General features: G+C 42.5%; 1 protein-coding gene across 1 annotated transcript in view; it reads right to left on the reverse strand.

Annotated features, from left to right (window-relative positions):
• The window catches only part of trappc10 (trafficking protein particle complex subunit 10), a 31,419-nt gene extending 14,271 nt beyond the window's left edge, over positions 1–17,148 (reverse strand). Inside the window, exons 1-9 of the mRNA XM_033617693.2 lie at positions 16,977–17,148; positions 10,914–10,995; positions 7,060–7,195; positions 3,124–3,323; positions 2,492–2,687; positions 2,230–2,341; positions 1,860–2,107; positions 1,504–1,650; positions 131–245 (exon numbers count right to left, since the gene is read on the reverse strand). Of these exons, the coding sequence (XP_033473584.1) occupies positions 131–245; positions 1,504–1,650; positions 1,860–2,107; positions 2,230–2,341; positions 2,492–2,687; positions 3,124–3,323; positions 7,060–7,195; positions 10,914–10,995; positions 16,977–17,037 (1,297 nt within the window). The 5' untranslated portion in view covers positions 17,038–17,148. The remainder of the gene's footprint in view (positions 1–130; positions 246–1,503; positions 1,651–1,859; positions 2,108–2,229; positions 2,342–2,491; positions 2,688–3,123; positions 3,324–7,059; positions 7,196–10,913; positions 10,996–16,976) is intronic.
• Positions 17,149–17,449: the final 301 nt, after the last annotated feature.

The raw sequence follows: 17,449 nt of genomic DNA on the forward strand, positions 1-17,449 counted from the left end.
AATACAAAGGGCTGGGACTTTGGGAGTACCTGTAAAATTATAATTAGCTTTTCATTACCACCTTGCAGGATGTGATCATGTTTTTGAAAATGACACTGGTTTGATTTCACAGCAGAATCTATAAGCTCACCAGTCTCGGGCCTCTCATCCCCCAGTCCGGCCAGCAGATCCACAGTCCTGTTCAGGTCCTCAGACGTGGGTCCCTTCTCTGACACCAGGCCACAAAGTTCCCCCAAGGACTTCAGCTAGAAGAGGCAGACAGGAAAAATGAAATAAAGACAACACTTTTTTTTTAAAAAAAATCAGATTTTGACGGCTCGCTATTTAAATGAATGAGTAAAAGAATGAGAAATTTTAGGCGTAACTTTAGTTTACATTTTTCTCTGTTAATGCCCCTTTAATTTCTAACCATGAATTTTCCCTCTTCTCTAGGATATGGTGCATTTTTTTGTATGGTCCAGTGCAGATGTGAAGTCCTTTAAACATTGCTAATGTTTTTGAATCCTTTCAACAGCTGTCTGACCTTTTTTCACTTCCTTAAGAACACTTTTTCATATACTACCTTGAGATATTCCAAATCTGCCAGAGGGATTCACCTCTTGGTGATTTTTTGATTCCATCTCCATCTCTGAAAGGGGCTATTTCTAGAGTCTACAGCCAGATTCATAACTTAAATATAGACTCATTTGATTTAATTAAGTCATCATGAGAAACAGATTTGTGGCAGGAAATACAGCGTGACGTCTGGGGCGAGATTCTGAGAAGGGTGCACAGCTCTTTTATTTGTGCAAAGCATGGTTTGATTCAATGTAAAGCGGTGCACCGTGCTTATCTTACCAAGTCTCACCTATCTATCTAAAAAGATTTTTAATTCTGTGTCTGACTTACTTGGCTGAAAGCTTGACCCTTACACTTCCAGTGCTCTCTCTTTGGCATGTCAACCTCTTTACCCTCTTTCTCTTTATCCCAAAAGAACGTAACCATTTTCACCACTTAACTGGTTAGGAGACTGATCCGGATAAAGTGAAAGTCCTCTACACCTCCGTCATACACTCATTGGATTCGAGACATGTTATATTTTCTTTTGGACAGTCTCTCCAAGGAAGGTCTAATGGTCTCACATATATAAAGAATGCTACGTGTTTGGATATTCAAACCTGGGTAGAGGCACAACCTTAATGTAGTACTGAACATCCTCATTATGTACGTGTGCTATTGTTTTGGATCTAGCGGGGCTGGTACCCACTTCTATATAAAAATACATGTATTTGTTCCCTGATGGTACACTATAAAAGGTGATTGTATTTGTCTTCGATACAAACGTTGTATAATCCTGTAAAAGCCAATAAAAAAGCACATAATTTCCTCTTCTGAAATGTCAGTCAGAAATGTATTCCTGCTATGTGAAGAACTGGGCCCTGGTCCACTTACGGTATTGTGACACATCCTGGACGTTACACAACTGATAAAAGCCAAAGCTACATAATCAGTATATTTCATTACCTTGTCAGTTGCATAGGCCCACAGCCCGACAGTATGGGAGCAGTTTGCAGCTAACTGGGCCTGATCACAGCAGCCTTCGATCCTGTGCAGAACCTCCAAGCAGCTGAGAAACACCCAGCAGTCCAGCGCCCCCTCCAGCACTGACACCTAAAGAGCAACATACAGTATTACGATGAGAGACACATTCCAGGAGTTTAGGTTTCCAATACAGGTTTGTGTAGGATGTAGAGCAGTCCATATTTCAATCCTTTTTCATTTTGTTTTTTCTATAAATGGCTACAAAATTTGAAGAGCTTACATTCTAGAGTCTAAAGTACAAAGCACATGAGAAACTGTCACAATAGGAGTCTGTTTACCTCCAGCAGGCGTAGCTCCTGGACACAGTTGTGCAGCAGCTCCAGGGCTCTCTGCGTGACCTCCCAGGGCCTCAGGAGGAAGATGAGTAAGGTGCACTGGCGGGAGAACAGGTAGCTCCTCAGATCTAACAGGCTGGCCTCTCCGCGCTGGATCCCGTCCCTCTTCTCCATGTCGATGGGCCGCCGCAGCAGCAGGCCGCTCCAGCTGCGGACCGGGGCGCAGAATGAGCCGAGCCAGTTGGCTGTATCTGTGGACAGAAACAAACCACAATTAGAACAGACCTTTGATCTTGGGGACAGGAAATACATGCACAAAATGCTCATTTTTATTATAATAGACCAAGTAGTTTATCAGGTGGTGGTTACTCACCTCCAGCTCCAAAGTTAAGGACATATTGGGTAAAAAGAGCATCTAGTTCATCATACTGGACCAAGGCATCTTCAAACTGCTGCAGCATCTCAAAAACAAAGGCCAGCTCCTCCTGCACACACAGGAGTAAGTAAATATTAAAGCTGTAGTTTAAATGAAGAGGCAGGTACATTTTTATGCCCCGTCAATCCAGTCAGTTTCAATATGACAAACCTCTACCTCTCTGTCTTTGCAGACACATGCTACTTCCATCTCTACGTACCTGGACCATGAAGTATTCACAGAAGCTCCAGCCAGGCTGGGTGCGTTTCTCTCGGAGCGTCCGCATGTCGTCTTCAAAGCGGCCCAGGTTCTTGGTGAAGGACATGAGGAGGAGAGTTCGCAGCTTGAGCAGCAAGGAATTCCACGATTCCTGAGACCGAGACGAGTCCTTCAGAGGATCTGACAGCACCACGCACCTGCGTCACAGGGAAATGACCTTTATACGCAAGTGCAAGTTCACATTTAAGGTCACGTGAAAAGACAAAACAATGAAATGCTTGTGCTCGGTGGCACACACCCCCAGACAACAAAAACGCTACACACAATTCAGTGATACATCACAGCAACAATGTGCGGTGTGTAGGAATGCGTCAACTGTTCAGCAACCTGAGACAGAAAGCTGTCACTGAGACAGATGGTGAGTGATTTGATGCTCAGGTAACATTTTTTTTTAGATGGAACAAGGGAGAAGAGAGCATGAGCATGATGTTTCGGACTTTTCCTTCTACTCAGGCAAGTTTGAATCAACACAGTTTCTTATATTCAGCAGGTACTGATTATGTTGCCTCCTGTGAGAACATATGAAAAGACCTCAAGTCAGTGTTTGAGCTGTTCTTCTGCTTGTGTCCTCACCTGTCGTTTTGCTTGTTGCAAAAGTCGCTGCGGATCTTGTCCACGATGGACGACCGAGGCAGGATGTTGGTCTTGTTCTTCTTCTTGGTATCGTTGGTCTCCACGACGATGATGACCCAGTCTGCTGAGCCGTGCGCCCGCAAGCTGTTTTGCCAGCGCATCATGTCCTCCTTCACCGTGCTCTTATACACCTCTGTGTCCTGCAATGAAGATGATACAATGAACAGACCAAAGTCATTATCGTGACAGGCCTAGTGAACACCCAGAAACAATGATAAAACATGACAGTTATATATATGAAGGGATACTACATGTAATACTCTTGTTGATACTGACTTTGGGGACATGTGGGTGAGTAAAAACATTGGAAGAGGCAAAGATTTTTCTCCTCTATGCGACCTGCATGTTGCACCGGACGAGGACATTTCCACATCAGCACGGAACTACAAGAAAAACATTTTATGATAACTCGTGGGCTACTGAAAGTTGTGACAGGAATTCACTCTGTGACTGGAGGGTAGTGTCAGTTTTAAACTGGCTGGCTGGGACTGAGTAGAGGAGGGAAATAATAAGACGAGTCAGTTATTATGTAACAGTGTCCAGTGACAGGGAGAGGAACTGAAGCCCTGGTGTTTCACAATGTTTTGGAAGTGACCTCGTGGTTACAGTTTGGAGGATTTGGGGGTTGTAAATCTTGGCGATCAGTTAAGAGACGCTTCACATGCAATCTCATGATCACAGAAATCACTTATTAGCCCTCAACACCTTTAGGGTATTTTCTTTAAAGCCCTTATTCAACTGTGCCACTAAAGGTCTGGAGTGATTTTTGTATAACTAAAAGTTTGTCGAAGACTGCGCCCTGCACACCGATGAACACTCACACACATGTTGTCAGTGACTGATCAGCTCCGTCTGTCTGTCTGTCTGTCATCTCAACGGACAGCCTGACTGACCTTGACAGGAGTGCCACAGCCGACAACACTCAGCTGATGGTCTTAACTGCACTTTACGTTCACAAGTTAAACAGGTCAGCACAGAAGCTGCATTTGAGCACAGTTTTCTTTAAGCAGTAAAATAATTGCCTGTAATTTACTTTATTTACATATAAATACAGATGTGACGAGTTGGTGCGCCGTGATTTCATAGTCTGTTCAGGTCACAGCTCACTGTTTGTTTACTGCGCAGCCCACCTGTCCTCGCCATCTGCGATACTGTCATGCTGTGTGCACACTGGATTTACTGTTCCTTGTAGAATAAGACGGGGATGCTGCAGCCCCGACTTGCTGCCACGTTCAGTCCGCTTGTGACTACCATACACTAGAAGACTTTGAAAAGACTTTGAAAGAGTAAAGTCTGACACCTTCTGACATCTAAAGACACTGTGAGTTTTAAGTCACAGTTCCCATCCTGCACCTAGATGAAAATATTACACCAAAATCCCTTAAAGAAATATGACATTTTTGCAATCTCTTACATGTCTGCAAAAAGACATGAATCTAGAAACACAAGATAAAAAGTGTCATATGTCGACAGTATTCTTGTCAATTTGGCATCAATATACATTTTGGATTTTGTCACCTCAGCTTGCACAAGCCTCCTCTGGTTAGCTGAGCTATATTAGCGCGAGGGGACAGATCCAAAAATAAGATTTCTCACTAAAATAAGTGCTGGTCGGTGGATCAGATACATACAAAATTAAACACGTACTCCTGTTCACTCCATAAATCCACCACTTTCTCCTCTGTTTCCACAGTACAAGAGAACCGACATGTTTTCATGTTCTTGCGCCTCCCCAGAATCCCCTCCGTGTTTATCAGCTACCAGGTTTGCTGCTTCCTGTTTGGTGCTGGAGAGAGCTCAGCTATTGGTCGACAATGTTCTCGTCACTGAACTTCAGTATTTGTTAGTTTTATTAGTAAACTGTAACTATAAAATGAAAGGATGTTTTGCTGCCTCTCACAGCAGCTGGAGTCGGAGAAAAAATAACTTCATTCACTGTCCGGCGACTTTTAAGGTGGAACGTTAACCTGTAATGTTACTCAATGCATGAGTTGACGACGTGAATCCATCAACACACCTTAAACTTCCACCATTACTATAGTTTTTATATGACATACGCTTTTAGTAATGAGTGGATCTTGAAGTGTTTATATATTTTAATTTCAACCGGATTATGTGAACTCCAGTGTTCCTGTGGGCTCCAGCAACACTAAACCCCTGAGCTTGCCTGAGAAGGACTAAATGCACAAACCAGCTATCTTTAAATATCCCATGGAGAGAGACTCTCACTGCAGCCTGTTTTATTTTGTTCTGAAAATGTCGGCATGCAGCCTCGTTCTGTGGACGATAAATGAGGTGCAGACTGATAAAGGAGGAAACACAGTGAGTGCTGGACAGAGCAGTGAGTGACAACAACCCCGCCCACATTTAAGAGTACTGTTTGCAGTGGAAATGCTAGGGTCTAGGTACCATGACTGAAGGGTTACTTTTGGTTCCAAAGGTACCATACTGAAAATGTTTGGTGCAAACGGGGCTATAGGTCGACATTATACTGTCCATATCGTGTGGTCGTGGACAGACTCTGAATCTCTGTTTACCTTTGTTATACCTCTTCCAGCAGGACAACCTGCACCTGTTTTCATGCCACAGTTTACCTCTTTATTTACACTCTCCACCTTTAAAAAGGGAGGACACGCTACTGCTGTGACTGTGACCTGATGGTTTATCTCACAATCTAACTGTAAATTTTACAAAGGTAGTTTTCAGGTCAGGTCTATTGTAATGAATTAGTAACGCTGCACAGGTGAAAGTGTTACTGTGTTCATTGTGCAGCAGACACATGCAGGCTCACTGCTCCCACACTAGAGGCATAGTCCTTAGGAAATGTCATGAGTCACGCGCTGATGACAGCACTTCCTTAAACTAACCAGCTGCTCAGTCAGCAGCAGCAGGTTCCTGCTTCCCTTCTTGTTTTTCTCCCGTCTGCTCTCCCTGAGCAGCAGCAGCAGCAGTCCATGGATGTCAAGTTCAGTTTAGGCTGGTGACAGCAGGCTCCTTAAAGTGCATCACGTCAGGCCATGTGCACAGTAATGCAGATGCATATGAAAACATATTCTTGTCTTTATCTATTCACATGAAGCTGATTTCAGTCCTCCACAGACATGGAGTTTTGCCAAAATAATCTCAGTGAACATGGATGGATATCTTATCTATCTATATCACACACTATGAGTTTGCATATCTTGCATACAGAGCTGTCTGCAACCTATTTTTAATCAGAAAGGATACCCAAAAGTATAAATCTATTCTTAGAGGGTATAGGAGCACACATTGCCTCTCCTCATGGAATAAACCAACTGTGCTGTGAGATTTCTTGGACAGAAAACGTCATGTAGCAGCAACATTAAAAAGTAGACTGCATGTTGCTTCCACTGCTCTCTATGATTATTTATTACAATTACTGTGGGATCAGTTTCAGTAACTGATCCCACAATAAAAGTGTTCTCACTCATGTGTCTTTATATTTATGGTGTCGGACAGCTGAATGGTAATGACCATAAAACAGTCATTTAATCCAAACCCTCACTGCAGAAGCATATTTTTCATTAGTCTTAGTTGACAGGACGTTTTTACGACCACAACAAATGATTCATGCAACACAGAAAACAAAAACCAAGAGAGTTCACTTTGCTCCTGATCTGCCAGCAGGACAGAGCAGAGCGGAGCTGAATAGAATTTAATAGAGCAGCTCTTTATTGTTTCACTGGAACAGGAAGTTTGTGAGTTGCCAAATCTTGAAACAAGCCTCCATTCTATCTAAACACAGTCTGATAACACACAATGTGATAATTAATGTTTCCCAGTATTGTTAATTAAATTACTGAGTGGCTCTTTGTGTGCTTGTGAGTGTGTATGTGTGTGTTTACAGCTACTCACACAGCAGTCGGTCCAATAGATGTGGAGGAAGGGGAAGGTGAGGAGAGCCTTGTTGCCCTCCTTGGGGAGCAGCTCCTCTTTAAACTGGACAAAATTAGCTTCAAGGTGGATCATTTTTGGTGCACGGCCGTAAGTCCTGCACAGAGAAGACAGAGAAGACGTTTCACAGGAATAATTAGATGGTGTTGACAATGAATATTATATTTAGTGCCCCATGGCCACATCTATGCAAACACAGTTGAAACAAATAGATTGGAAACACCAAGTAGCTCCTGCTCGAAGGATTTTAATGCTGTGTGTGATGGTTCTAGCACCAGGCTCTTTGTCAGACCTCTATGACACTGGGATTTCCGTGTCTTCTTTATTGAATCTTGCATGTCATGCCAGATTTTTTCCTTAACATTCAACCCCATAAAACAGGCAAAACGATGACAAAACAACCCAGAACGTAACTATCCATATTTTAAAGGGGACCCAATTTGCTTTTCCTTATTTTCTGTCGTATATATTATGTCACAATGTCGGATGTTCTCCTTAAATGTGGCCAAAGTTTCCAACAATGAGATAAACAAATGTTAAAGTGAGTGACAACCTCAGGCTTCAGACTGTTTGAACACTCTGTTTACAGTGTTTTTTTCTACTTTGGCTACAAGCTGACATCAGCTCTTGACAGATTTCTTTAAATAGGCCTCTGCCCCAAGCACATTACTGCAAGTGTTTATATTACATACACTGCTACATGTAGCTACATGCTAACGTCTTGGGATTCTTGGCTGCTGATCTTCTTCATTTTCCTGCTGAAACATGTCTGATTACATTTAGAGGCTCTTATTGGTGATTTTTTCATGGTAGAAAACACTGCCACACTCCATTACTGTCATTGTGCAACTGCAATAACAATGCAGCGATGGCAAGATCCGGAACAACAGGAAACACTGAGTACGTTTTCATGACATTAGAAAAAAAATGGTTGTGTAAGTTCGACTAAAACCGCACTTTTAAAATACCTATAAACATGAAAGTCCGTCTTGTCCAACTATAATGAACCCGCTTTTTACGTCTTTTTACGTTAAGCTTGAGACACGCCCTCATTGAGGACTTGGCCCAGATTCCGGAGCTGCTTCTTATCCTGAAGCAACCTCTTGCAACCACATGCCTTTGCTGACGTCGACCCATGCGGGATTCGGACCTTCCGCGTGGAGGATGAGTGCTCTAACCACTATACTAGGGAGGCACCCAACCATAATCTTACTATATAATGACGAAAACTCTGTCTGTAGGTATGTCTGTTCCACGTTTTTCTCCTCACTGACTTGGTCAATCCATGTGAAATTTGGCACAGTGGTAGAGGGTCATGGGAGGATGCAAATGAAGCAATATTACATCAGTTGGCCAAAGGGGGGCGCTATAGCAACTGATTGAAATTGCAAACTTTGAATGGGCATATCTCATGCTCCGTATGTCGTAGAGACATGAAACTTTGCACAGAGATGCCTCTCCTCATGAGGAACACATTTGCCTCAAGAACCCATAACTTCTGGTTATACAGATTTTCCGCCATTTTGAATTTTTTGAAAAACACTTAAAATCGATCTTTTCCGAGGAAGTTTGACCGATCTGCATGAAACTGGGTGAACATAATCTAGGGACCAATATCTAAAGTTCCCTCTTGGCAAAAGTTGGAAAACTTACTAAAACTGAGCTTCTATAAGGCAATGAATATTGCGGAGGGCATGGCTCATCACATAAAGGTGTATAACATCTCAAGGGTTTCACCCATCACCACGCAACTTTGTAGGCATATGACCACACATAATCTGAGGGGACCCCTCCATTGTTGTCCCCATCAAACAAAATGGGGGCGCTAATTTCTTATCTAGGCCTAACCCCCATATGGATTTTTACTAAACTTGGTAGATATGTAGAACAGGACGCTTCAAGGCAACTGGAGAAATTTAACTCTAATTGGCAACTGGGTGGCGCTATAACAACAGAAAAATGCTTAAAAATGGCTAAAATGCGACCGATCGCTGTGGCTCCCCCTGTGGACCAATGTTTTGGTTTTTTTTCTAATTTTTGGTATGACTAAGTCATGGTATGGTATGCTGTACATAATCACAGAAACTGTCAGTGTGTCATTCTGTCAGTCAGTCATTCTGTCTGTCCCACGTTTTTCTACTCACTGACGTGGTCAATCCATGTGAAACTGCACATACAGTAGGCATTGAGGATTGGCATAGATAGAAGGTGACAAAGCTACCAATGGGTATGGACTAGTGGTGATAAATTGAATTTCTCAAAGTCTGACTAACACACACCGATAATGCAACTGGAAGTCAAATTAATCCTGCATTATACAGACAATCAGGCCCAAACTGGCGTAGACGCTCTGCCCATGTTCAACAGTGTCTGCCCTGGGCTTTGACCCAGAAGTTGAATAGCATTAAATGCGTAACAGAAGAAGAAGAAGAAGAAGACAGTGACAACATGGTGAAATCTACATCTAGAGACATGCATTTTTGGACGGACGAGAAGACACAGTTCATGCTGTGTCAGCTGCATTTTAAAATACATGTATGGGAGAAAATTTCAGAATGGCGATTGTTTGGTTGGTTTGTTTAACTAGAAAAAGGTCCAACACTAACAAGCTAAGAGGGGGTATATCGCCATCGAATGTAGCAGAGTCGGACATATTACGGTCAATAAATTGATTCCCCTGCCATGCTTGTACACTGGGACAAGGACAGTAGTCCAATTAAATGGCCTAGTCAAGCTGTAACCATAGTTCGACTTAACTGTGCATGTACACGTACTGAAGGACCTATCAGAGCAGACCATGCTTTTTCAGGAGGGTTGCTTAAAGTGACACAGGCGCTAAAAAGGAGCCTTGTCACACAGACACAGACAGAGAGCCTTCCAGCACAGACAGTATGAGGAAAAGAAAGTGTTTTTGACAAGAAAAGCATGTGAACGTGTTCTGGCAGGAACCGAAAATACAAGTATGAACCTGAAAATGAGCATAATAGGTCCACTTTAACCTTCAGCACAAGAACCCCCGGGGCTGCGTTCACTCACTGCTGTTAATCTCTCTCTTCAAAAAACACATCACAGAACACAGGTGAACAACAGTGTCCAAAATTAACTATACCTGACCCTGGTCAATAATCTCCTTCAAGCATGTCACTTATCAAAACTCTAATATTCATTTCGGATATGCCTCACTGACTCACTCAAATTTCTTACTGCGCTGAATAATAACCTTCAATGGAATATCAATACGGACATCGTATAAAAAAGCTCAAACATTTGACTTATTTCAACTCATAAAATTCAAGGTTGGACAGTTTCTCCTGCTCATAAAAAGCATTCTTACATCATACACAACAGGGTATTATTGCAGCCTGGATTCTCTGACCTGCATGAAACTCCGGCACATTATCAATAAGTCATCCAAGACCACCTGCGCTCCCATCCTATCGTTCAATGTCTCTATTATAAAGTCAAGAGGATGGTGAAGAGAGTGAGTCTCTGACTGTGCACACCCAGGTACGTCATGATTTCTTGCTCACCACCACAACTATTCATACTATTTATATTTGTGTCAGCCTGCACTCATGACTTCCTACGTACTTCTTGTCTTTTTAGTGAATGTTTCATGCATGTGATCTTGTGTGGTTATTGTTGCGAGAAAGGACCACCTGTACAGAAAGCACTGACATTAATGAGAGCAGACAGAAATTCAAGAGATGCTCATCAACCACATCCTCCAAAATAGACCTCTTGGACACAATGTCAAGAAAACTTTAAAGCTTTACAATAATTTAGCATTCTCCATTCAGCAGGGCAGTACTCACCTCCTCCATTCCATTGGCTCCCTGGGAAGTTGTTGGGCCAATGAGGTATAGAGAGACGTAAACAAGCCCTGGTCTCCAGCACCTGTGAAGAAAAGGGCAGATCAGAGAGCATTTAAAATGGTGGGTCATAGAAATTGATATGTAATATCTACCCATTCTTATGCACTTATAAAAGTAACTGCAGGCAAAATATACGGTGCCCCAATCTCTCAATACTCAAGGCTGCCCTGTCGAGGGACATGGGATCTTTATCCAGATGTTTTCACACTCAACACAGTTAAGTTCCAAAATAACAGTGAGCCTTGAAGCAATTATGGGATTGTGAGGCGTCTTTCTATTCAACAGCCTTCTCAAGAACAAGTAAAGGCAGTGGTTCCCAACAGGTTGAGCCACCTGGTCCAAATTTCTCCTTAGTCATAAGTTCAAGGTCCACAGTTTAATTCAGTCAGCGTCATACTTGCGTTTGGCCATGTTGTCGAGCTAGTTTGCCCTCTCTGTCGAGTAGCTCTCCATTAGTCACTCACTCCACAGCAGGAAATGGCACTTCAAAATGAAAGCTCTGTGCCGAAAATTCACCATACTTAAAAATAAAGTTCTTTAGTAACGTTTGTGGGTCACTTGCGGTCCATTCAGAACGGACCCACGACCCACTTTTGAACCGCGACCCACCAGTTGGGTACCACTGAGTTAAGATGAACCACTTCTCCACAAACAAGCAAAGGGCGAGGTATGATTTTCATTTTTGAGAATGTAATAAAGGACTTTGAGCTTTTCCCAGGATGATCTGATTTGCTGCAAACGTCTCATCTCAAGCCCAGAGTCCATTAGACCCTGGAGGGGTCAACGTTCTGTGGTGCTCTCTGTCTCTTTACCTGCTCCCTCCTGTTTAACAGCGCTGTGGATCGACAGTAAAGGCTGATGGAGGTCTACGTCAGGGTTTGCATAATTCTCATCTATTTCAAAACACACGATACTTTTCCCATTAAACTCTGTTGAACTTTCTACTTCTGTTTTGTGTGAATGTCTTGAAGGCAATGGATGGATATGACTTTCTGATGTACTTGTTTTGGCATTTAAAACATAATAAAGGCTCCAGATTGACTATCTAAATGTCACTGAGGACATGTGCCCATATTTTGGGGAATCAATTCATTCTGTCGTCATAGCACAAGACAGTTAGAATTGTAATTGTGTAACTGATTATTCACTCATATTTAAAGCTGTCATTTCTGTCTGCGTTACGTTCGATTCAAACGTCTGTGCACATTTCATGCTTTCTATTGTTATTGTGTGTTCAAGTTGAAAACGTGTCGCTGAACTGACAAACACAGTTTTCTGCACAGCGGTTTAAAACCATCGAGTTTGTCACAGTTTGTCCCAGAGGCCTTTGCAATCTGCACAGCTTACAATATGCTCTATCCTTAGACACTGTTTCATCACAGTGTAATATCAGTGCAGAGTCTGACTGATCCTACCCTACATAGAAGCCTGCAACAAAATAAAACACATCAGCTATTCTTATCGGAAAGACAAATATTTGGTCATTTCTACCATAGCTGCTCACACCTCATCATGACTTTTGAGTAAAAATCCACCTCTCAGATCAACTTCTAATTCTCGATATGCGGAGCAATCCATTACTACTGCAACAGCTGTGATGTGACACGACACTCAAGTATTGAATTTTAAAATGAAAATACAATAATGAGAATAAGATGCTGATGTTCAGCTTTAATTTGAGGTTTGAGGGTTTTACGTTGTAGTAGCTCAGCTGTCGAACTTGTAAATGGTAAATGGACCAGGACTTGTACAGCGCCTTTCTGGTCTTGATCACTCAAAGCGCTTTTTACACCACGAGTCACATTCACCCATTCACACACTGGTGACCGAGGCTACCATACAAGGTGCCACCTGCTACTCGGTTTTTAACACCCTCACACACTGATGGAACAGCCATCGGGAGCAAGTTGGGGTTCAGGATCTTGCTCAAGGATACTTTGACATGCTGACTGGAGAACCAGGGGATCGAACCATCAATCTCCTGATTAGTGGATGACCTGCTCTACCTCCGAGCAGCCGCCCAGATGATGAAGACGGATGAAAGCAGAAGCATTTGCCAAGAATGTTTTCATTAATCGAATCGAGATCAGGGTCGGAGGTTCGAAGATGATCAGATACCATCGTAGTTCTGACCATTAACAATGCCAACTACCGATCCAGTAGGGTAATTCCCATGAACCACCGGGAAACCAGAGTCTTTGGGTTCTGGGGGGAGAATGGTTGCAAAGCTGAGACTTAGCCTAAAGGAACTGATGGGAGGGCACCACCAGGAGTGCAGCCTGCGGCTTAATTTGACTCAACACGGGAAACGTCCTCGGCCCGGACATGGAAAGGATGGACAGATTGATATCTTTTTCTCGATTCTGTGGTTGGTGGTGCATGGCAGTTACTAGTTGGTGGAGCAATCCCACTGACAGACATACGGCCTTTAAGCTGTGCAGATCCACTTTTCAGGTCGGTCCATCCTCAAAATCACCACCAGTCCTGTGGACCAGGTACCATCACTGGTACCCTTTGTCCACCAACATGGAAGGAGTTCCCCTCCAGTTCATACACCTAAGTTTGAACCATTTGGAGCATTTTGATCAAAAATAAATTGGTATTTGGGGCGTCTGTGGCTTAGTGGTAGAGCAGGTGCCCCATATACAAGGCTGCTGCTGCAGCGGCCCGGGTTTGAGTTCACCCTGTGGCCCTTTGCTGCATGTCTCTCTCTCCCTCTCTCTCTCTCTCCCCCCTTCACACTTCACTGTCCTGTTAATTAAAGGCAAAAAATGTCCTAAAAAATATCTTTAAAAAATAAATAAATAAAATAAATTGGTATTGAACCTGAAAAGTTGTTTCCCCAGCTGGAACCAAAATATGCGAGGCTTTCCTTGACCTGAAGGGCGAACCATGATGACTTCAGCGGGTGTATCAGAGCAGTGTTGCCTCTTGCAAAGCCCTGCGTTGATAATGCATCCTTGATTATGATATCTGGGCTCAAAACTGGTGGAAAAGCAGGCTGGTTCACAAAATAGCACCAAGCAAGGCTCCAAGAATGTGGTGGAGAAGGTGTATGCAAGAATCCTCAGTCAGTTCAACAATAAAGTGACTTCAATGTCATCGCCGCTGCCCCATTTCAGAAAAGCCCAAAGTGTCATTTATGGTTAGCTGTGTGTGTTCTGATAAACAGTGACTCGTAGGGCTGAGGTAACAATTCAAGCTACGCTGGAACTGGGCCACTTCCAATGAACCACGTAAAAAAGCCCTATTTATGATCCCCCCTCCCTCAAGGGGAAACAGCACTACTCCTACACTGTTCACCCTGTGTTAATGTAAACATGCTCAAACATCCTGAAAGATGAACGTCACCACTTCAATCTTATAGTGAGGTCTATGTGGATCCAGTGTGCTGGAGTTCAGCCAACACATTTCCCTGTGCTGACAGTTTGACTGCACTGTAAATCAATTAGTAAGCGTTCTTTCCCACTGTTTAACACCTGAACAGATACAAGACCTCACTGGATGTGGAGTATTGCTATGTGCAATATGCCATATGTAAAAATATCTGCATGTACAATACACATAAACTATAAACTGCTCAATCTTACAGCTTGATGTCAGTCAGAGTTCACGTCTGAAACTGGAAGCCAAATGTCATTTTTAAAGTGCAGCAGTACGCACATTTAACTAATGCGTCTGTGTGCGTTAGTTGATGTCAATCATTTTTCCAGGATATTAAATCTCCAGCAGTATAGTCCAAACAAAACTGAACTTTGAATGTTCACAAAGCCTATCAAAAACTGTTATCAAATACAACCCTGCAGAGCAAACACCAGTATAATCCCTGTGACTGTGTGAGTCAGTCTCACACACACTGGGTCAGATATTAGTGAAAGTAGTAACTGCTCATCCTGCTGAGGACACCAGTAAAAAACAGAAGGAGGGAGCAGACTTGCACACTCAGATGCAAGCTTTTAATTCATAGATATATAAATCAATATTTCAGCACATGCTATGTATTTTAGGACAAAACTACACTTGGTCTGAGTGTTACGTACAGTACATTCTGCAGGTGATTTATATCAATGATTAAGTAAATAAAACAATATATTTTTTACATATTTCTGATTTGCAAGTGCACTTTTCTACCTCAGCCTTAGAGAGTGTGTCTACATGTATCAGACACTAAAACCTAATGCTTTTTCAACTAAATTTAAGACTGAATTCTTGGGCAAATCATCTTTTTCTTATTCAAGCATTGCAGGTAAGGATATTGTATATTTGTGGTTCTGTGCAGAGGTAGTTTTTTTGCAAGAATATGGTTATTAGAGTGTGTAAGATTAATCTACATTTTGCCAAAAGGCAAGTCCAAGTGTAAGGTTTATAAACAGTTTTAGGCTCAGTGGTAGGTTTAAAGATTTGTGACATCAGAAATTTGGTCTTTTACCCAGGAGAGTTTGGCTCACTTTGACAAAAAGAAAATAAAAAGATAGATGAATTAAATTAGATAAAATGTTTGTGGCAATTGAGACCTACTAAATTCAAATTTAAGACTATTTAATATGCATGATATTTATGAAATTAAGACATCTGAAGATGTTTTAAGGACCTGCAGACACTCTGTTAGATTATGTCTCTCGTGTAGTAATTAATTTTACATTAAATCCTTTAATAATTACAACGGACTCTTAAAAATAAACCACTGTGTAAAAGACCTGGCAGATTTTTCATAAAACTCACTTTGCATTTATGTGCATAATCCTATTTTTTTTTAATCTCTCCACAAAATAACACTTTTTCTCATTCCTTGACCAAATGAAGTTGACTTCTGGTTACCATCTTTGTTCAGATCAGATTACGGATAATTTGGAGAAATAGACAAAACTTCTACATCACTGAACACCATGGATACAGACTCTTTGGGGAATTTGGCGTGCCCTATAAATCGCTTTTTTGTTATGCAACTTGCAGGTGTTATTTGTAAATTTGACATAATCGTGAATTATTTCTGAATCTAATCACTGATGCAAAAGTCACATATGTTACAACCATGGCCGTAGTACTGAACAGGCCTACTGTGCACAAGCCCAGGGGCTGCAAGTGCTTCACCTGTAAAATTAACTTGTACCCACCAGCCCAGGCATGACCTCACAGAGACACAAAACCGCTACACAAAGGAGGCAAACCACTTCAAAGCCTGTGTATGACTCATGTGTAGGAGAAACAGTGGGGCCTTTTGCATATCTGCACCCAGGGGCCCAATATCTTCTAATTCGCCCATGGCTACATGAATGAGCTCTGAGGCACACACCTGAGTTAGGACACCTGACAACCCCTAAGGAAACTTGGGGCAACCTGTGACTTTGAATCCACGACTCAATCCCACCTGGCAAAGGTCACACCTATGCCTTTCTTTAATATTCCCTCCTCTCTGTGCCTCTGTCCACTCCTGTACTTGGACACCTTTGGACGTCTCTGTCCTAAAAATGGAGCAGCCTGCGGTGTGAGATGAACCTGGCTCCCGCTGCCAGAGTCGGCTCCTAAAATAACCCCTCTTAGAAGCTACCCTAGGATTCCTGGGGATTTATGAATGGCAAACTGACCCCACCGCCTCGACATCATGTGGCGGCTGCAGTGTGAGCTGCTAACGGAGGAGACCGTGGCTGTCCACCGGGGAACAAGGTGATATCCTTCCCAAAACTGCAGCAACTAGCCGTGACGTTATATCGTTAGCTAACGTCAGGCCTGTTAATCAGTGTAGCTAATAGCTAGCTGAGAGAGAGAGACACCATTTCCCATGTGAACATTTATCACACACAGCACTGCAGCATGTTAAATAAACTATTATAGCCGTGACAAATTAAGCCGCACATCACCACACACACACACACGAAGCGTCTGTGAGCTGGTTAACACGAAGGCACCAGCTAGCTTAGCTAAATGAGCTAATGAATGTAGCCACCTGGCTAACTGTCAAGAGCAGAAAAATAAGACTGCACGTCTCCTTTTAAAAACACTCACATGTCACAATCGGCTTGTTTTCCATAGTATAGATGATCGGCTTTTCCTCTTGACACTCCATATGTGTTAGCGGTAGCACTCCATGAAAATTATATACAAACCGAGCTTTATTATTAGTAAATGCTTATGTATGCAGTTGTGTTGAATCGATGGGGCCTGTGTCCCCACTGCACTTCCGGGAAGTGCGTAATTGTGCGTCATTAAAGGGCCAGCCTGTGCTTTTATGTGACAGCCGGCACAGGTGTTTTATTTAAGAGACTGACTCAGAGGTGAAGCGTAAGATACTATGTTTGTGTTATTTACTTAAAGGAATAATTTGTTTATTTATTTTTCCTTTATATTCATACATTTGGGGTTGGGGATGGTGGGAGTGGATTACATGTGTTTTAAATACTCAGCAGTTACTCCAAGATTTTGTTCAGGTGTCCTTTTCTTTTGTGTGATTGTGGATGTATATATACACACACTGGATG

The sequence above is a fragment of the Epinephelus lanceolatus genome, chromosome 14 (assembly GCF_041903045.1).
Source record: "Epinephelus lanceolatus isolate andai-2023 chromosome 14, ASM4190304v1, whole genome shotgun sequence".
NCBI classification, from domain to species: domain Eukaryota; kingdom Metazoa; phylum Chordata; class Actinopteri; order Perciformes; family Serranidae; genus Epinephelus; species Epinephelus lanceolatus.